The sequence below is a fragment of the Lepidochelys kempii genome, chromosome 4, assembly GCF_965140265.1.
Source record: "Lepidochelys kempii isolate rLepKem1 chromosome 4, rLepKem1.hap2, whole genome shotgun sequence".
Classification (NCBI taxonomy): Eukaryota; Metazoa; Chordata; order Testudines; family Cheloniidae; genus Lepidochelys; species Lepidochelys kempii.
The window spans coordinates 2,049,523-2,071,200 of record NC_133259.1 but is presented as its reverse complement, the minus strand read 5'-3'; the positions used below and the strand labels follow the sequence as shown (position 1 = coordinate 2,071,200).

The 21,678-nt window shown below is 42.8% G+C and overlaps 1 protein-coding gene across 2 annotated transcripts; it reads right to left on the bottom strand.

Annotated features, from left to right (window-relative positions):
- Window positions 1–560: 560 nt before the first annotated feature.
- Window positions 561–21,407, bottom strand: REST (RE1 silencing transcription factor). 2 transcript variants are annotated; one of them, XM_073340192.1, is made up of 4 exons: window positions 21,257–21,407; window positions 18,340–19,250; window positions 10,502–10,585; window positions 561–6,114 (listed from the first exon to the last, which is right to left on the bottom strand). In XM_073340192.1, the coding sequence occupies exons 2-4, from the start codon at window positions 19,238–19,240 to the stop codon at window positions 4,427–4,429; spliced, it is 2,673 nt and encodes an 890-aa protein (XP_073196293.1). In that variant the 5' UTR covers window positions 19,241–19,250; window positions 21,257–21,407; the 3' UTR covers window positions 561–4,426. The 2 variants fall into 2 exon arrangements, with proteins under 2 accessions (XP_073196293.1, XP_073196295.1); XM_073340194.1 differs by lacking the exon at window positions 21,257–21,407 and adding an exon at window positions 20,736–20,839.
- Between the last annotated feature and the right edge of the window lie 271 nt (window positions 21,408–21,678).

The window sequence follows — 21,678 nt, the reverse complement described above, 5'->3', positions numbered from 1 at the left end:
TGTCTTAAGATGAAAAGGGCTCAGTAGACTGTATCCCTGGCCCTAGAGAGAGAAGGGCTACGTGGAGGGTTGCAGTGAGCCTCTGAAGCTAGCATAAACTGCCTGGAAGTGCAGGACCCATGGGGACAAGGTCAGAGCTCTGCCACACTGACTCTATAAAATTCCCATTCCCTTGATGTTCCCTGTCAAGTTATAGACAACTGCAAAGATAAGTCAAGGTCTAAGCCTAAATTACTTTGCTGTGCCCCTTTAAACTGTTAATATTTGTAAACTAGTTTCAGCAGCAAGTTCTTCATTTAGGGCAGTGGTTCTCAACCTTGCAGCCCAGTCAGCACACAGCTGCGGCCCATGTGACATCCTCAGGGCCATACAGGCAGAATATATATTGTGTGGATGCGGCCCACATAACAGAGAGCTGCATATGTGGCCCACAACGGCCCCATATAATGAAGCAGGCTTCCATATGAATGTTGCTAACTAATGCTAGGGGTTATTTACAGACAGTTTTCATAGAGAGCGAGATTGTTTACTAGCCATTAATAAAAGGTATAGATAAGTCACAAGTTTAATAAAGTTTATTTAATCATGACTATGCTTAGGAAAATACACTCCTAAAGGTTAATATAATGCAATTTAGTTTAACTTTACACTACATTTTGGACAAAAGACTTGTACATAGTTTAGGTAAAACAGGACTTGTGATCTGGTTTGTTTTACATCTATTACAAATGTATAAAAGGTTGTCATGCACTACAGTAGATAAACAGCATGAAAAAAATTACCTTTGGTTTAATTCAGAAAATAATACAAGTATTGCACTGTAAAAGCTTCAAACATGGTGCAACAAAACATCATAAAAATGTTTCAGTGCCAGCTTACAAAAGTTTGTTAGCTAGTGTAACTTTAGAAAAAAGCGTATGCACATGAGAGACCATTCCATTAGCTAGCTGGATTCAGTTAATATTGTATGTAAATCAGGTATCTACACCACCAAGGTTCAAGAGGTGTCTTGAATTTGGTTTAACACTTATTAGCGACATTATTACTCTGTTGAAATCAACAACATTATTGGATGCTAACTGACCTGTCAGTTCAAAGGATGTACAGTTCCAGCCTAGTTTATCAAAATTCAAAAATAGTAACTACATTACCATGGATTACAAGTTCCTGGTTATCCACTTTTTAGGTCATTTCTTGTGATGGTCACTTTTTGAGTGTACATTTAAATATATGTGAAAGCCACAAACACCATGTTACTCAGTATGGGATTGGCAGTGTGGGATAGCATTACATGGAAGCCTGCAGTAATCCCTCCAGCCACATCTTAAGGTGGGATATTGTTACAGGCTTTGTCGCCCAGAGAAGCCCTATGAGAGGGAAGACGTACTGGCAACAAAGTATACCAAATAATTTAACGTTCTTGGAAAAGAAACACAATGTGGTACATATGTTTAAAGAGAGGTGAAAAATACGTATTTTAGAACACACAAGGTAGGTTAACCTAAGTTTTACACCCTATTTCAAATATTCATTAGCAACGTCTAAGCATATTGTTAGAGATGAGTGACATAGTACATCTTTTGCTGCTTTACGTTCACGTACTTCCAAATTCCTACCTTTAGCTCTATTAAAAGCAAATCAGAAAAATGGAAATTTCAACATGGTTTCAGTCTCATATCTGAAGTATTTCAAGGCAAAAAGATCACATCTCGGGTATATTTTTAAGTAGGAAGAATCCACATTTTATTTTTGTTCATACTTAACACATTAATTTTCACTTTCAAATCTTGTGATAAGGAATATTGCCTAATATAGGCATTATTCTTTTCATGGAGTCCCTGTGAGCATAAAGTAAAAAGTATTCAGCCCTTTTCCCAGCAGTGTACAGTATTTACTTGGAGGAACATAAGTCTGCTTTGAGTTAATGGCAGATCGTTTAAATTTAATTCACCTCACTGCCATATTTTAACTTCCAGCTCAAAAACCAGGCTTGTCCAAAAACTTTATCTGAATGTAATTAAAGTTCTTGAAATCTCTTGCAAGATGGTAATTGCTCTTTTAAAAAATATGAAGGTATCCATAAAACCTCTACACGTCACTGGAATTCCCAGCCTCTGTTCAAATCTCTTACACAAGATGGTAACATTTTATACATAAAAAGATAACACACTTAACAAGAAAAGCTATCGCTAAGACTATCATAACTGGTTGTTTAGGAAGACAATTCAACTAGGTTTATTTTCTAAATGTTTTAACATAAATATAGTTGCAACTTGATCTTCAGTTGACAATGATTGTCACAGCCAAGGAAAGCACTGAACACTATCTAATCACACACAAACTCTCTATACATTATACAATTTATTTCTGTCTTGAGGGATCTCCCCCCTGCACACAAATCTTTGGCCTTCCACTACCAATCCCCCGCAGAAGCAGTAGCAGTGTACTGTCTTTGTTCTCTATTCATTCAAGTTATATTTATGCACACAGATGTGCAGTTTCCAGAACTAGGTACGTCTCTAGACAAAACAAGAAGTAATCAGAATAAATACAAACTCTGCTGTCCCCTGGGGGGGGGGGGCGGGGGGGAACAGTAGGAGTTTATTTTTCTTTCTTGGCAGTTCATATTTAGAGGACTTGTCACAAAATGCCTTGGCAGATGAGCTTACCCACTGGGGGGCTCTAGTCAGCTGACATTTGCATCCACAACTACTGCTCCACAGAGGTCTAGCAAGCATTCAGGGCTGAAAAGCCAGGGAGGCTGCGCCCTATCCAAGAGGCATAAATGTGGATTCCCCTGCTGCAGAGATTTTTTTTTTTTTGCCTATTTGTTTTTGCAACTGGTTGGCACACAGCTAGCAAGCCTTCCTAGCACTTGCATGCCTCAGAAGATCATCTGTGTTTTGTTCTGGATGGAGCCCTGTATTCAAATAGTACTTATGTCTTTCCTCGCATATCAGCATGAGTTTATAATAATAGTCACCAATTTATTTTCTCTTTAACAGATCAAGGCTATTTTTTTAATTGTTTAATTAAATCTTGAATGAATAAAGAACAGAAAATTCTACATCTTTCCTAATTCCAGGTTTGTTGCTTACCAGTCTTTTCTTGGTGGATGGGATTTTGGATTTGGATGATCTACATTTACATCCGTGCTACAATTAGTTTTAATCCTGTAGATTGAGAGATGCCCCACATTGAAGTGGAGAAGAAAAAAGAAAACAAGGTTTATAGAAATATGCAGTCTGTGTCCCTCTAGAATGAATATTCCACTTTATGGTGATCAGAAGTTATAAATTAATTAAAATGAATGCACTAAGTATCACAAATATCAGAAGTAAAATTTTCTTGACAAAATACAATGAAAATGCCATGAATATGGTTATTCAAAATGTTTTGAACCTACATCAGCATCCTTTGCCCAAAAAAACTATACAATTTTAAAGCTACTTACAAAATATAACCAAAAACTCCATAATTTTACCAAATTCATGCACAACCAATAATACCCCACAAAAACAAGAAAAACTGTAGCAAAGAGTATCAAAGAAAACTGGCCCATGGTAAGCAACAAATCTGAAAGTTTCAAAATAAAGAAAAAAATTACATGAACAAAACCAAACATGCATATATAATGTACATATACTGCACAAATGCTATTCCTAAAGGATTAAACTGCATAGGTAAAAATCAAAAATACAATGTGCAATATTTTAAGCCCTTAAAGCACAATCAAAAGTAAAGAATAAAAAAAAAAACATAACACTTGCTCCCCTCATAACTATGCCAATTACAACTACAGTTTCAATTAATATATTTACCAAGATCTGAGATCGAAAGTTGGAAATATTACTTCCAAATTTTGGCTTTCTGCTCATGATTAGGGGATTTGAAATGTATATTCAAAATTACAATTATCTCAAATCATTATGTTTATCTCTAGACAAATTTGATTTGTTTTACAAAGTGCTCTTTTTATGAAACAGAAGCCATCTTCCTTGTAGAAAAATCAATTAGTAGTTGATACGAAGATATGTTAAGATAATCGAACTAAAACTTAATTTGAGGAAAAACTGACAGCTAAGAACAAAAAGGTTCTTATGGTTCAAAATGCATCTGAATTATGCAGGTGTAGCTATAGTCTGTTTACTAAAACTCAATTTATAAAATAATTTGTGCATAAACGAACAGACTAGAGGCTTACGCTGATTTAATAGGATACAGCCTCACATACCCTACCTACATGCCTTCTTTAATCAAGAGATACAATTAATGAATTCAACATTACACAAGTATTTTCAACTTAAAAAAAATAAACTAGACACTAATTAAAGCAAACCATGCTTTAAAAAGACTACAACAACTGTACATAAACTGTGTAAGATGTTACAGACAAGGATAAACTTGCCATCAAACTGCAATTTGGTTATTCCTGCCCCTTTGTTGCCTTCTCAAGATAATACACGTTCACTAAGTGGCGATTGAGGTGCTTACTGTATTCGCCTTCTTTTTTAAATGAGCGGTCACAAAAAATACACACATAGTTCTCCTTTGTAACCTTTGCCTCTGCAGCTTCCTGTGATGCTTTGCTACTTGTTTCCTCTGGCACAGATCGAGCACCATTTAACCCGGAATCATCACTTCCTTCTGACATGTTGTCACTTATATCACTGCCATCATGACTGTGAATGCCTTCGTCCTCATCAATTTCCTGAGATTCATTCACTGCCATGTTATCTGCAGATGACAAAGCCAGAGTTTCTTTAGGGTCTTGCTCACATTTTTCTGGTGGTTGTGGTGCTGGTTCTTCAGCTGGTAAATCTGTTTTGGACAGATCTACTGGATCTGGATTAGTCACAGTTTCTGTCTCACAAGTTTGCACCAGCTCCAGCTGATGCGCCAAATATGGTAACGCATCCTTTGGCACATCTAGGTTTTGTTGAGAGGATGATGTGCTAGGAGACTCCTCAGAGCAAGTAACCTGCTCTTTATCTGGCTGTTCTTCAACTTCTTTCTGATAAACAGTTTCTTTATTCTCCTCCTCTGAAGTGGGCATTTCTTGGTCTTTTACCTTTGGGTTTACATTTTCATCCCGAAGCTGTGGGGGAAGTTGTCCCTGGTCCTGCACACACTCTCCATCAATAGTCTGGCTTTCTCCCCCATCAGGAATCTGGCTGTCAGTGTTCACTAACAGTGGACTAACAACAGGATCTGGCTCCTTCTGCTCGTCATTCCCATCACTGTCAGACTTCCCCTTTTTGTCCTGTTCTAGGAGAGAAGACTTTTCAGGGATTACCTCACCTTGGATCTTTTCCTGATCAAGTTTATTGCTTTTCTTACTATGCTTATTTTTCAAAGCTTTCTTTTTTCTGTTTTTCTTAAGGCAAGAGTTCAGTTTTTTAGGCACCTCCAATTTGACTTCACTCTTTTGAGCTTCCTGACAGTTTCTGGATTTATTTTCCACTTTCTTTTTCTTTTTTGCTATTGTTTGTGTGTCATTTTCAAGATCTTGCTTTGAGGAAACTAACACAGCCTCTGCTTTTCTTTTAGTCTTCTTTCTTTTACTTGATTTCTCTTTACTTTTGTCAATTTTAATATCTACCTCCTTGTTTTCAGAAGCTGATTTACGACTCCTGGTTGTCACCTGGCCTACACAAATGCTGCTGGCTGGTTTCTTTTCTTTTGATAAGCTCTCTTTTTTCTCCACTTTTACAGCTCCCTCATTTTTCTTTTCAGATGAATCTCCTTTCATTTGCTCTTTCTCCATCTTGTCATTCATGCTTTCAGAAAAGTCAGTTTCACTCTTTTTAGTCCGTAGTTTCACTTTGGAAACATCCATTGTGATATCCGAACAATCAGGATGTCTGGATTTGATGTGATACTGCAGGTTACATTTCTTGGATGCAGCATAATCACAGACAGGACAAAGGAACTGGCGTGGGTTGACATGGAGTTCTACATGCTTTTTGAAGTTACTTCGGTCAGCTGTTTTGTAGTCACAGTGTGGGCAAGTCAGAGGTTTGGGCCCATTGTGAACCTGCCTTGCATGACGAGTTACTTCATGCTGGTTTGAGGCCACATAGCTGCACTGATCACATTTAAATGGCTTCTCACCTGAGGAAGGAGTGGGGAATTATGATTAATAAACATAGAAGAAACAATTACTTAACATTATATAGGTACATACATGAATTTTTTTTTAAATTGTCCATGCTCCTTTGTTAAAAGTACGTCAACTTAAGAAATCCAAAATCATAATTTTATAGTCACAAACACGTTCACAAAGACACCAACAACACCACAAAGAAAAGAGAAGGAAAAACAAAACAACCAAACAAGCAGTAACTACATCACACTCTGTCTATGAATACATACCGGAATAGATCATTCTATAGTAATATTAGCAAATGGAATCCATACCCAACTGGTCCATTGAATGCATTGTAGAAAAATGGAAATTAACAGGTGATGAATAATCGTCTTACACAAATATTTCCAAAAAAGTCCAACTTTACAAAGGGTTAATACACTTTCTATTTGCACTGAAAATGAAATGGATGAAAATTGATTCTTACACATGGCAAGCAAAGCAATAAAGCACACTCTAAAAATAGAATTTTCTGGAAAAAATGTACACCATTCAGATGATCATTACCCCTATTAATTCAATTATCTGAATTTTTACTTTAAATATTAAAATATTACTTTGTATTAAATATAATGTACACATCCTATTTGGTTTAGCATTTGCCTGTTAGTTTTAGAAACAGAAGACCAATTCCATTGAGCACATCTCTCTCATATCATTGATGAAGTCCTAGGGCACCTGCATTTTTGCAGCAATTCTTGACAAGGGTGTTACAAAACATATTGTCTAGTGTATGAGTTTACTGCAGAACTACTTTGGTTTATTTCACATAAATGCAAATGTGCAAAAAAAAAATTTAGTGTAACAAGACAAGTTCAACAGTTTTGAGAAATGTGCAAAAAAACCCCCAAAACAGTAATAATTAGGTAAGCTGCCATCCAGTCCTAGTGTCTTGTTTTTTAATTCAGTAGTTTGCCCTAGCACCTTCTTTTTAGACACCTTAACCCCTGGCAGTACCTCTTTTTATTAACTGACAAAATGTAGGTCTCTCTCAAAGATCTTCTATGTTGAGAATGCAAAGAAATCATTTAGCTTCTTTAATGTCCTAATTCTCCTTAATTGTTCCATTTATCTCTAGTAATCCAGCAGACCCATGGCATTCTTCAGGGTATGTCTATACTGCAATTAAAAACCAACAGCTGGCCAGTGTCACCTGACTTGGGCTTGTGGGGCTCAGGCTGAGAGGCTGTTTAATTGCAGTACAGATATTTGGGCCTGGGCTGAAGCCCGTGCTCTAGGACCCCATGAGGTGGGAAGGGTCCCAGATCTCAAACTCCAGCCTGAGCCCGAAGAGCCTACACTGCAATTAAACAGCCCCTTAGCCCGAGCCCATGTCAGCCACTCGGGCCAACTGTGAGTGTTTAATTGCACTGTAGATGTCAGAGGGCTCCTGCTTCTGATATACTTAAACAATTTTCTTGTTTGTTTTTCTATCTTTGGCTATTTGTTTTTCAAATGTCCATTTAGTCCTCTAATTTCCATCTTAAATTTAACTTGTCCTCATTCAAATTTCACTCTATTGGCTTCACACGGGCTACATTTCAGTTTTTTGAAGGGTATCTGTTTGGCTTTAATAACTTCTGGTCCTTTGGTATTTAATCCCGCTGGAGTTTAGTTTTGTCTTTTGCTTTCCCCTTTCTTTGTTTGTTTAGAGCTCTGCATGTTTTCTGTGTCACTGTTAGGATATAATTAAGTTGTCTCCCTTGCTGAGTCTAAGGATTTTAATTTCCTCACTTCTGACTTTAGAATCTTTTAAATATTGTTTATATCACAACAGCACCTTAGAACACCAAGCACAGACCAGAAGTGCACTGCTTTTTGTTGTTGTTGTTTTTTAAATGATCTTCCTCTTTTAGTTCCCCCTCTAATCCTCCTTTCTCAAGTTTAACATCACAGTCCTAGTGTTTGGTATGGTACAATCCCTTCCCTGACGAGCCTGAACTTAATTACACGATTATCACCAATAATTAGTGGATCAACTGTATTTTACTGTGTGTTACTTAGAACTAGGTGAAGAGCACCTCTCCCTTTGCATGCTCTAGAATTATCTGTTCCAACTGCTTAAGGTGCTCAGAAATTGCTTCTTTAAACCCATGTCAAGACATGGTATTAACAGGAGTGTTGAATGTAAGACACATTGCCCTGTTCCACTCGGTACTGGTGAGGCCTCAGCTGAAGTACTGTAACCAATTCGGGGGTCACACTTCAGGAACGATGGGGGAAAAACTGCAGAGAGTCCAGAGGAGAGCAACAAAAATGATAAACAGTTTAGAAAACCTGACCTTATGAGAAAAGGTTAAAAAAATGGGCATGTTTAGTTTGAGAAAAGAAGACTAAGGGAGGAATCTGGTAACAGTCTTCCAATGTATTCAGAGCTGTTCTAAAGAGGACGGTGTTCTCTATGCCCACTGAAGGTAAGAAAAGTAGTAATGTGCTTAATCTGCAGCGAGGGAGATTCAGGTTAGATATTAGGAAAAACTTTCTAACTATAACTATATTTAAACTCTGGAATAGGCTTCAAAGATAGAATCCTAGTCATTGGAGGTTTTTAAGAACAGGTTGGACAAACACCTGCCAAGAGATGGGCTAGGGTTACTTGGTCCTGCCTCAGCGGGCGGCGGGCTGGACTAGATGACCTGTCATGGTCCCTTCCAGCCCTACATTTCTAGGATTCTATGACATACAACCACTTATATGAAAATAGTTACATATGCTATTGCTGCTTTATTAGACTTAGTTGTCTCTTTCATCTCTTTCAACATTGCACACACAATATTTTGTTCCTGATCTGGAGGCCGGTAACATAATCTGACTACTGTAGTTATAGGTTACAGAGTAGCAGCCGTGTTAGTCTGTATTCGCAAAAAGAAAAGGAGGACTTGTGGCACCTTAGACTAACCAATTCATCTGATGCATCCAATGAAGTGAGCTGTAGCTCACGAAAGCTTATGCTCAAATAAATTTGTTAGTCACTAAGGTGCCACAAGTCCGCCTTTTCTTTTTACTATATTTATATTCTTCTGATTTAGGATTTGGATCCTGCCCTCATTACCCAGGCAAGAGTCACAATTAAGGCAATAGGTATAGTGTAGGTTGAAGTTCACATTGAGGTTTTCCTAGAGCTACAACTGAGTTGTGCTTGTGACTATCACCTCAATACAACAGCAGCTGTACAACAGTAAATGCTGCCCGTTCCTAAACAAGATGTGTAAAAGAGAGACCAAACACAGTTACCATAGGTTACTGAAAACACAAGCATGACTTTACCAACCGTGAAATAAATGACAGTGACAAGTACCACCTTGGCCTTAAATCCTAGGGAACATGACTGTGTAAACATTTTCTGCAATTTTTTTTTTTTTGGTGATACTGTGCATAAAAGCTAAATAAGACATTTTCTTACATCAAGTGGACATAACCGTGACAGATTTTTATTTAATTACCAAGCATAAATTAACTGTTCTCTCGGAATTGCTGAAACAGATATACATTAGATATTACAGGCTAGATCCTCACCTGGTGTGCACTGTCACAGCTTCACTACTTCAACTGAGCTATGACAATTTACACGAGCTGAGGATCTGTTCCCACACTCTTCATCCTATTGCTCCTGAACCTGTATCATGCCTTAAAAAGTACAAAGGAATGAAGGTTCTCTACCAAGCCTTGGAATGTACCTTGGATAGCAATGGGAAAATATTTATTCCTTCCTTACAACTTTCAATAGTAATACTTTGCACTTGTATAGCCCCTTTCATCTAAGGATCTCAACTACTTTTCAAATAATGAAGTAAACTTGACATCATCACTTTTAACCTTGCCATCTTCAAGTAAACCAATAATGGTGGTAAGGAGCAGTGCAGAGTCTCTTCTTTTCAAATAAGATTAATTTACTAATGCAAAAATTTAGCATACTCTTCTTTTTCCTGTCCCGGAGATTTTACCTACTTTTTCAAAATCTATCCAAATTAACCAAAGCTTCACAATCTAACCCAAAACGTTTTTTAATAGGACAAGATATTAATACTTTTTGCAAGTCACTTTATACATAGTAAAAAGAGTGAAGTAAGAACAGGCAGCATTTGAGTAAAACTGCTTAATTTGACAATCTGATTCTAATGGTCCACCCCAAGTAGGAAACCACTAGGATACCAGACATCCTGTTCTTTAATCAACAGTGCCTGTTTGAACTGCACAAGATTAAAAATGTCCTCTTAAAAAGCTAGATCATTTTCATTATGACCATTTAAGTTCGGATAACACTAAACAAATTTAATAAATATTTTCTATGGAATAAACCAAAAAGTAACTAGCTTATTTCTGGGTTACTGTGATTACTGCCCTTTTACCAACCTGAATGAGTTCGCATGTGCCTGGTTAAATGAGTCTTCTGAGAACTTGAATAGGGACACATAGCACATTGATAGGGACGCTCTCCTGCAAAAACAAACAGTGAGTTCAAATAAAAACAAAATATGGTAAATTCAAAAAGCCCCACACTTCCTGAGTGATGTAGCAATGCCAACAAAAGCCGCAGTGTAGGAATAGCTATGCTGATGGAAGAGGGAGTCTGCTGACATTGCTAACTTCGTTCAGAGAGGTGGTGTTCCTGGACTGACAGAAAAACTCCTTCTGTTGGCGTAGGCTACATGTACGCTCTAGGGCTACGTGGTGTAGTCTCTGGAGTGCAGATGCACTCTGGGTGTCCCCTGATAGACAAGCCAGTGCCTTTTTCATTTTTAGGTTAATCTACTTTCAAGATAAACAAACACAAAATGCATTCGCTATTCTGGATTAACTTTATTTGTAGATAAACCCTAGCACAAGTAAAGTCCTTAGTGAAGACAAGGCTGTTCTAGTATTAACACGTGTTAAGCAGGTCAAGGTAAATCCTAGGCTCCCAACTGGTGTTTACTTGGACCGGGAAAACACATGAAAGCTACACGCTTCCTTGTCTTCACTAGGATTTTAAGAACACACCTTTTTCCTAGTATGGACACATCCAACGGCGGTAGGGACAGGTCTAGGGATAGGGCTGCGATTGTTTGGGAGTTTCTGTGGCTTAGTCTATGCTACAAACTTATGTCGGCAAATCTACGTGACCCGAGTGTGTGGAAAATCCACTCCCCTGAGCAACGCAGTTAAACCGAACGAATTCCTGGTGCAGACAGAGCTATGTCGATGGAAGGGCTTCTCGCATCAGCATAGGTACCGCCTCTCGGGGAAGAGCATAACTGAGCCCATCAGCGTAGGTGGCGTCTTCACTAAGCACCGCAGCTGTGCCACTGCAGCGCCGTACCTGTAGACGAGCCCTTTAACTAAGCTTCTTCCTCCCACCCATCCAGTTATACAATCATTGTTAATTAGATCAGCAACTGAAAGAAAAATTCCACCCTAAACCATTTTAATCCCCCTCCTAAAAAGAAGTTAATTCTCCCCTACTTAAAACAATGTGGGAGATTTATGCTAGACACATAAAATGAAATTAAGGGAGGAGTGGGTCTACTGTTGTAAAGCAGTAGTTGTGTTTTTAAATGCCTCCTCCAAGCAGATGAGACTTTCTTTACAATCTGAAACTACATGAGCAAAGGCCCTGCTCTGTTTTAGTTTGTCATTGCTTGTTACCAGTGCTTTTTCATTTCATAGTCTTGATTGAATGACAAATCTAAAATTCAGAAATATTACACTTTTAGATAATTTTAAAGGGGGTGCAGCAATTTAAATAATTGATTTAACTTACTGACTCCCTTGAGACTGACAGGCAAATGCAGGAACACTGAGAGCCCAGGTACGGAGGCTGGGTTTTGCTGTAGGTACATGCATACTTGGGCTAGGCTATCCTCAGATGCTCAGACCCTGGTGCCAATCACTGTGTAACAAAGGCATACCCTTTGTTTCTGTATAAAACAGTGAAAGGTACTACAGACTTTCAACATATTAGAAAAGTAATGGTGAACTCTCTTATGGACACACACCAAAATTTAAAAAAACAGTAGCCTAAAAAGGTAGGCACCTACGGGTGGAATTTTCAAAAGCACCTTAAGTGATGCAGAGTTGGTCTGCACAGCTCCACAGTACTGTAGGGTACACTCTGTAGGGGTGTAAACTACAGAGCCCTGTAATGCAACAATTTTCAAACTGTGGATCAGAACCCCAAAGTGGATCACATCTCCGTTGTAATGGGGCCACCAAGGCTGGCATTAGACTTGCTGAAGCCCCACCACCTGGGGCTAAAGCCGATGCCGAAGGGCTTCAGGCCTGGGCACAGGGCTCAGGTTACAAGCTCCCCGCCTGGGGCTGATGCCCTTGGGCTTCAGCTTTGGCCTCCCAGCCTGGAGCAGCGGGGCTCGGGCAGGTTCAAGCTTCAATCCACCCTCTTGGGGACGTGTAGGAATTTTTGTTATCAGAAGGGGGTTGCAGTGCAATGAAGTTTGAGAACGCCTGTGTAACATGTTGTGCTCTGTGTGTAGACCTTGCTGGTGCACTCTATACCTGGGGTATAGGCTAAAGTCCGAGTGCCGCTTTCACTCTGTAGTGCTTTCACTCCTCCAGTGCTTTCCCATCATTACTCCCCGTGTGCCCAGAAGGACACACTCTCCCACTGAGCTGCTCAGCTTACCACAGCTGAACCAAGGGATATGACCGCAGAAGTCCTAAGAGCACAGCACCAGAGTGGACATGGTAACTCAGGTAGGCCTTTGCCATGTGGCTGCTCACTTTTGAACTAGGCTAATCCGGGTGCCCACTCCCAAATTAACTCTGTAGTGAAGACATACACATTGACTTCAATCTGAAAACCTGGGACACATAACACCTGATCAAAGCATTTCAGCTCTCTTGATGCGTGGAGGTTTAATACGTGAGAAGGCAGTGGTGATTGCAAATATAGCAGTCTATTTATGCATCAATTTTGTGTCTGAGTTTGTGTTGTTCTCACAATAAGGATGATTATCAGTCCTTGGACTTATCTTTTTCATCATACAGGAGCATTTTAAGTGTGAAACTAATTAGTAGAAAAAAATCGATATGCAAAATCTGTAATTCTAATAACAATTAGGAAACTGATTTAAGAAAGAACAAGCACTTCAGCAATTTCAGACTATTAAATGGAAAATAAACAATTAGCAACATCAAAATAAAATATCTGATGTAGACAATTTAATTATTATTGTAAAAGCTACATAAGAGAGCTTCAATCAGAGCAGAGGTGGGCAAACTTTTTGGCCCTAGGGCCACATCGGGTACAGAAACTATATGGAGGGACAGGTAGGGAAGACTGGGGGAGGCTATGCCGCCCCAAACAGCAAGGTGTGGCCTGGCCCTGCCCCCATTCCAGCTCCCTGGAACCCCCACCCCCATCCAACCCCCCCTGCTCCCCACCCCTGACTGCCCCCCGGGACTCCTGCATCCTATACAAACACCCCTGCTCTCTGCCCCCTGACCATCCCCTCCAGAAACCCGTCCCCTATTCAATCTCCCCTGCTCCCCACCCCCTGACCACCCCGGGACCCCCACCCCATCCAAGCTCCCCTGCTCCCCACCTCCTGACCGCCCCCCTGGGGCCTCCTCGCTCCCTATCCAACCCTCCCTGCCCCATGTTACCTGTGGGGTGGGGGAAAAGGGGGCTCAGTCCTTTCCCTGTGAGTTTCCCCTGCTCGTTTGGCTGCTCTCCCTGGCAGTCGGGAAGGGCTCACTCCCTTTCTGGGCTTGGCTGCTGGGGACAGGGGCCAAGCATGCTGGACGTGGAGGGGGGCCCTGGTTTGCTCTGCCTCTGTCCCTGGCAGCAGGGCCCAGGCTCCTTGACTGCCTCCCTGCAACCCTCCCTGCTCCTCGCCTCCCCCCCACCCCCGTAACTCCCCCTGACCACCCCGCTCTGGAGCATCAGGTCTGGCAGAGCTATAGCCGTGCTGCCCCGCCGGAGCTGCAGCCACGCTGCCCAGGTGCTGGGGGAACTGTGACTGCAAGGGTGGCAGGGAGGGAAGGGAGAAGAAGGGAAGGGGCCAGGGGTTGGGCTCCGCCCCGCTCTCCAGTCTGCCATGGAGTTGGGCTGGCTCCTCTGCAAGCCTGTCCTGACCCCCAGGGAGCTCAGGGGCCAGAGGGAAGGGTCCTCTGGGCCGGATGTGGCCCGCAGGCCGTAGTTTGCCCCCCTCTGAATTAGAGTGTTACCATAACAATAGTGAGTTTAACAGACGGGCAGCAATCTAAAGACATGGAGACTGTAACAAATCAGAGTTTTAAACAAAAGGCAAAACAGCTGTGTAGCAATCAGCATATATTGTTTAGCCTGGCTGGCAACAAACCCAAAACTAACTACTTCTTCAATTCCACTTCCTTCCATCTCACATGCATACCCCTCATTTCCAATAAAATAGATGCATCTCAAACAAATCAGAAGCAACTACCTAGGCTGGATGTTTCATAAGGCACTGTAAATATAAAGTTCAGTTTTAACCAGTAATAAGGACACTTCCAAGTAAAGAACCATACGTATAGACTGCCACAGTTACTCAAAAAAAAAAAAAAAAAAAAACACCCAAAAGAAACCTCTCTTCTACTTGTTTTATTTGATTTTTTTTAAAATAGCTTCCCTGTTTAATTTCTTGGTGAACTAGTAGCAAACATTTGTCAATACAAAACATTTAATGAAATCATAAATGCAGCACACTATTTTACAGAGATCCAAACACTGGCAAACAAATCCTTGTACCGCAGCATGAAAAATGATCAAGGCTCATTTCTTCTTTTGCTCATTTATTCCCCTCTGAAACATTATAACTGCTGTTGCTGTGTAGTACTGCCCACCCCAAATGGAGTGATCAACTAAATGCTGTCTCTTGCTTTTGGGTTAGAGCCTATGCAATGCTGAGCACCCTTATCTCAATGAGAGCTTTTGTGAGTTTATCAGAGTGATAAACTGACTCAGCTGACTGCAGCATCCAAACAAAAGTGGAGAAACTTTAAAGAGCCACCATTAATTAACCAGAAATTAAGACAATTTTAAAAAAATAATTAAAAGTAGTTTCACGGGGAATTCCACTTGATCTTTAGCCCTTGTAACTATTTTAGTGATTTTACAATCACATTTCTAAAAAGTTTTCCCTCTCCTAGTGATCCTTGAAAGATCCACACCAACAAAAGCAGAAACTGACTAACTACAGGGAAAATGGTGAAACTGACCATACACGAAGTGCTGTCAAATGCACAAAATAAACTGAAAGACAGGAACATACTGGTTTTTTCCTAATCTCTTTCAGTTACAACCATCTTAGGTATGTAGTAGCGTTGTAGCCATGTTGCTCCCAGAATATTAGAGAAACAAGTTGGGGAGGTAATATCTTTTATTGGACCAACTTCTGTTGGTGAGAGAGCATGAAAGCTTGTCTCTCTCACCAACAGAAGTTGGTTCGATAAAAGATATTATTACTTCACTCACCCTGTCTCTCTAATAATCTTAGGTGTGCTTTTAAAAATAGTAACTAAAGTATTTTGCAGACAGAAGTGTGATTTTTTTTTTTTTTAAACTGATGGTGTCCTCTGAACAAGATACTTCTTTTTGGCAGATATGAGTACATTTTAACATAGATAAGAAACTAAGGGCACAGACTAATACAGGCTGGCACCGTACAAGCTTCTCTATGTAGCTTCACCGCTCCACCTCAGTCCTGACCAGCAAATCTCATGACTCCAATCCTGGACTTCTAAACAGAGATTTCAAACTGTGCAGGAGATTAAGATTAAGTCACTAAAACCATTTTACTTGGGTTAGAAATACAAGGAGAAATTCTCTGTGCACTTTGTTCAGCCAGCACAGCCCACGCAGTAGGAAGAACCAGGTCAGAAGGAGAGGGGCCAGCCCAGGCCAACTGGAAGAGGTGATGATTGAGTCTCTCTCCCTGAGGTAATCTCCAATGGCTAAATTTAAAGCTGCCCCCAGGAGGAGTGACCACATTGCCACCTAACCCAGCCACATGTGAATCCCCTTCTGTGCCACAGAAGCAGAGAAAGAATTTTATCCCATTATCCCAGGAGTGAATCTGGTCAAGCAAACACCAATTGTGATTAAACATAAAACTGGTGGCACTGGCAGCCATTTTGCTAAAAAGTAATAGCACTTGTGACATTGACAGCATAGGAGCCCTACGTAGGAGATTTGGAAACTGGTTGCTCATGCTTAAAAGTATCTTGTTAAAATAGCAAAATATTTAGACCAAGTTCTGTCCTGCCCTACTCCTGGAGCCACTTCACAGAAATTCCTGAGACTGCACTTGGTACAAGGCAAAATGAGGCCCTAATTTTTTTCTTCAGACTGTTAGTAGCAGATTGGAAACTGATTCAAAATCTCTTAAATGGGACTCCTGTGTGCTAACAAATGATGTACCTGTTTCTCTTGGATACTGCAGCGATGGGGACCTAGAAACATCTGAGCCCCAGATACATGTCCTAGCTTCAGCAGGCCCAGCTTACTGTACATACAAGGGACTCCTGGCAGCCCTCCATTCCCCCCTCAAGCTTCCTGTGGGCCACCCTCCCATCTATTTTAGAGACTCTCTGCAACCCACTTGCTCCCTGCCTCATGCCATAGCTGTGTCCCCCTCATACCATACCATTCTTGCACCCCATCATGGGTTTTGTGCGATTCCCCTGTTCCCTACCCCCAAACCAGGATTCTGTGTACACCCCCTGTTCTGTCCATACCACCGTTCCCCACCCGCCCCTGCCATGGCTCTGTGCCTTCCCCCGCATTATTACTTCTCTTCTTTCTGTCTGGGAGGTAAGAAAGTCAGGGTGTCAACATGTTGAAATCTATTGGGAGAATGGGCAAAGGGATGAAATCGGGGTATTGTTATGTCAGAAGGTGTTAACTCCGGGTTTCTCAAACTGGGAGTCATGACCCCTCAGAGGATCACGAGGTTATTACATGGGGAGTCGCAAGCTGTCAGCCTCCACCCCAAACACTGCTTCACCTCCAGCATTTATAATAGTGTTAAATACTTTTTTAAAAGTGTTTTTAATTTATAATGGGGGTTACACTCAGAGGCTTGCAGAGTGAAAGGTGTCACCAGTACAAAAGTTTGAGAACCAGCGTTAACTGGTATTAACCAGTACCTTGACCTACAGACTATTGCAGCGGTACTTGAAGCCGTGGCACTGCTAGACAGACAGCAGGGCTTCGGTGTGTCCCCAATTTTCCCCCTCTGGTTTTCCAATTTTCCCCAAAATCAATAGGATTCTGCCCATTGATTCCGAGAACACTCCCTGAAATTCTGGAATTAATTGAATATGGGATTCAAAAGTTATTGCATTACATGCCATCAAGTTGCACAAGCTTGGCCAATTAAGATTCATGTAGTTATAGTGGATACTACTCTTAACCTCTCAGCAGGGTTGGTAGTTGCTCAAGGTTTGGGAAGGGTAGTTTCCTCTCTCTCTCTCTTTCTCTGTGTGAATTCCTTGTTTTCTATTATTGCAATTTAATCTGAAAAAGATCAAGTTTTGGCTCAGCCTTAGGGTAAAATTTTCAAAGGTGCCTGAGTCGCGTAGGCCCTTTGAAAACTTTACCCTTAGTCTGATGTCAATTTTGTTTTGTTTTTTAAGTCAGCTGGCCTTCACTTTGCAGGTCCAGAAATTCTAAAAGTAATGAACCACTTTTAAATATATATTCATGTTCTATTCAGGATAATGTGTTTTTTAGACTGCTGAGCTGAGCACATACTCTTAATTTCCCCTTGAACCCACTTCAGAGTATCAGCCGTGTTAGTCTGTATTCACAAAAAGAAAAGGAGTACTTGTGGCACCTTAGAGACTAAACCAATTTATTTGAGCATAAGCTTTCGTGAGCTACAGCTCGTGATGCATCCGATGAAGATGAAGTGAGCTGTAGCTCACGAAAGCTTATGCTCAAATAAATTGGTTTTGTCTCTAAGGTGCCACAAGTACTCCTTTTCTTCTTGGACCCATGACACTGGATGTGTTTTCTCAGTCGTTCAAGACTACGAAGTGCAGTTCATAAAAAGTAAAGGCTTCCATGTAGTCGGAAGCTAACCTGGTAATATTATCGGAGTACAACAGCCAAATAGAGAGCCTTATCAGGGTGGAGCAAATCTTGCAAATACAAGAAGCTCACTGAGATATACTTAGTACAGTTCCCCCCATCACCAATATTCCTACTCAAGTACAGATGAAAGACTTACCTGTATGAGTTCGAATATGTTGAATATAATTGTTCTTCCTGTCTGAAAAATAGGAGCACTGGGAGCATGTGTACACCTTTCTAGGAAAATGATTTCTTAGATGTTTCTTCCAATGATATTCACTGACTGTAGTGTAAGTGCATATGGTGCACTTGTAGACTCTCTCATTTTCTCCTGCTTTGTTGTGGTGTTTCAAGTGAGCCAGATAGTGATCATATCTGTTAGTGTTATAGCCACAACGATCACAACGAATAGGCCCCTTAGAGAAATCTGCCTCTTCTGTTGTACAAGAATCAGATTCTTTGACCTGGACTTGCTTCTCTGCATTTTCTTCTACAATGAATTTTTTGGCACTGTGAACCCTAATGTGATGCACAAACTCTTCCTCACACTCTGCTTCATACTGGCATGGCTTGCAACGAAATGGCTTGCTCTTCAAGCTTTTACATTTGTCCTCCGCACTCTCCGAAGTATCTGGTGCTTCCAATGGGAGGTCCTTCTCCAGACTGCAAGTCTCAGGAGTAGGGCAAACTGCTGGACCCTGGGTTTCCACACTAGGAATTTCAAGAGACCCTAATTCCATGTTTTCAGGTTCATCAGGATCACTGTCCACTCTCTGTGTATCTTCCATACCCTCTCCATCACTGTCTGAAAAATTGCTGTCACCTACAGTTGTCAATTCAGCCATTTGCCTCTCTTCTCCAACCAGGTAATCACAGCAGCTGCCATTAACTTCTCCTGTCAAGGCCACATTTGCCAACATAATAAGCTGAGGGGCTGCCAGCTCAGCTTTGGAAAGGTCATGCAAGTCATACATGTCGTTAGACAATGCCATACTGATGTTAGCATTGCCAGCAAATAGACTGTTCCCACCAGACTGCCCCAACACCTGAGTTGCCATAACAGCAATTCTGTCAAAAAAACAAAAACAAAGAGCACCAGTAAAAATCTAAATTACAAATACAAAACATCCATTTTGCAATACCCAAAACTAAGAGTGTACTTCAGAAAACTCTGAAAATCTATCCAAGACTGTCAATTATTATTAAATACAAATAGAATAAAAACAAAAAGATTTGGTGAGTTATCTCTTCCTTAGATTAGATAAATATTGTATTTTATTAATTGAGCAAATACTAATTCATTTTTCTTTAAAATTATTTTTACTTTTTGCTCACAAGTATGAACTCACCCTCTGAAAAATCTGCCTTAAATTTTCTTTATCATTTTTTTAAAAAAGTCTACTTTAACTATAATCTAAAACAACTTCTTGATTGCTTTACACTATCACGAGACACATTAGCTTTATAAAATATTACTCATTGTTGAACTAAATTTAGAATGTCTAAAGATATATTTCTGAATCCCTTCCCCTACCCCCTCTCATTCAAAGCTGGAAGTCGCGTATTCCCATACTTTACAGGCTACCCTCTTTGCAAAGAGACTCATTTTGCATCTGCTTTCACAAAAAAATCTGAAAGCTCTTTCTTTCTGAACTTTAGAAGAGTTATGTGAAGTTTGTGAGAAATTGGGAGAGAGCTCTCTTTCTAGTTTCACTTCTCCCATGAATCCAAAAGCTTTGGCGACTGTAAAAGCCATGCTGTGCCTCCATTACCTATGCAGCCATGTCTTAGAATGTGGAAGACTGTGATAACTGGTCAATTTAATTGAATTTGGTCATCACAACTTCCAGATGACTAGAGCTCTTGACAAGTTAATCAGTTCTGTTAATTTCTTCAAGGCCTCTTCAATCAAAGAAGACCACAATAATTAAAACTGTGAGAGAATGAGTGTGATTTTTGTTGGGTTAAAGACCCAGAGAGAAGAATACAGAAGTTACGTTCACCATACTAAAGAGCAAAGTTACTATCAACAACTTTTCCGTATTCGGCCTCCTTTGACTGAGGACTCCTGCTGGAGGGCAAACTGCTTCAAAAGCTGCCTTTTCAAAGCAACAAATGCCTTTATTTTCCGCGCTCAGCACAGACTTTTCAAGTTCCATTTGGTTTCCCGGAGAGCCAAGTGAGGTCGGCTCAGCCGCGGAGTCGAGATGAAACCAGACGCAATCCGCTCCCATGACACAACATTTCCCCTCGCTCGCACCCCAGCCCCGGGAAGCACAGTCGCTAGCTGAAGCCCCAGATCAGCACGCCGGCCCGCTGCTCGCTAAAGCCCGGCGTGCCCGCCTCCGCGGGGCCAGGCCCAGCAGCCGACCTCCGCCGGCCGAGCCGCCAGGCCCCGCACGCAGGGCCGGGCCGGGGGCCGCCCGCTGCCAGATTCCTGCGTGTGGCGGTGCCAGCAGCACCGGCGGCGCCTGCATTCCACAAACAGGCATTCGGCCATTTTCTCCGAGACCCAACACAAAGCCGCTGCCGTCCCCCCGCGGCCCCGCTCACCCCGCAGCCTCGGCCGCCGCCGCGCCCCGAGCGGCCCCCGCCGTGCGGCCGGGAGCGGGCAACTTCCCCCCGCCGAGCGCGGCGGCTGCTTCCCCTTCCTCGCGCGATCGCCCTGCAGGCCCCCGGCCCCCGCCCAGCCCCGCGGGGCAGAGCCGCCCACGCCCCCCGCGCCCCGGCCCAAGGTCACGCCCCCGCCCCCCCGCCCGCCGCGGAGACCCAGGCCCAGCTCCCGGCAGGAAATCGCTGTCCAGCCTCCCGGGCCGCGAGGCCTGGGGCTCCCGGCGGCGCCGAGCCCCTTCCGGGGCTCCCCCGCCCGCCTCGGCCGCCGCTTCAGGACCAGCGGCCCGAGCAGCTCCGCCGGGCGCAGCGCGAGGCAGGCCCCGGCCCCTTAGCCTTGGTGCTGATCGCCCGCCCCGGCCGGGCCTGGCCGCCCCCGCCGGGCTGCCTCGCTGCAGATCAGCCCTGGACAGCGCCTCTGGCTGCCCGCGCCGCCGGGCCAGCCCGCTCCCCGTGGCACTCACCGGCGGGGCCGGGCCGCCGCCCGCCCGGGCTTTGCCCTGCTCCCGAGGGCTGGGGGCCGGCCTCAGGGCGCGGGGCGGCCGCGAGTCTCCTGCGGGCGGCGGGAGGCGCCGCGCATTCCAGCACACCCCGCCCGCAGCGCCGCCAGCGCCGCCCGGCACCGCCCCGCCCCGCCCGCCCGCCGGCCCCCGCCCCCGCGCGGCCCGCCCCGCCCCCGGGGGTGGCCGGGGCGTCAGGCCTGGCGGGCGTTCGGGCCGCCGGCGGCGTGATCGGCGGGGCGGCGGGAGTGAGGGTGGCAGGGACCTGCGGGTTGCGGCGGGGCCATGGGGGGGTGATGGATGGGACGGTGGGAGTGGGGGTGACAGGGATCTGCAGGGTGTGGCGGGGCGATGTGGGGGTGATGGATGGGACGGTGGGAGTGACA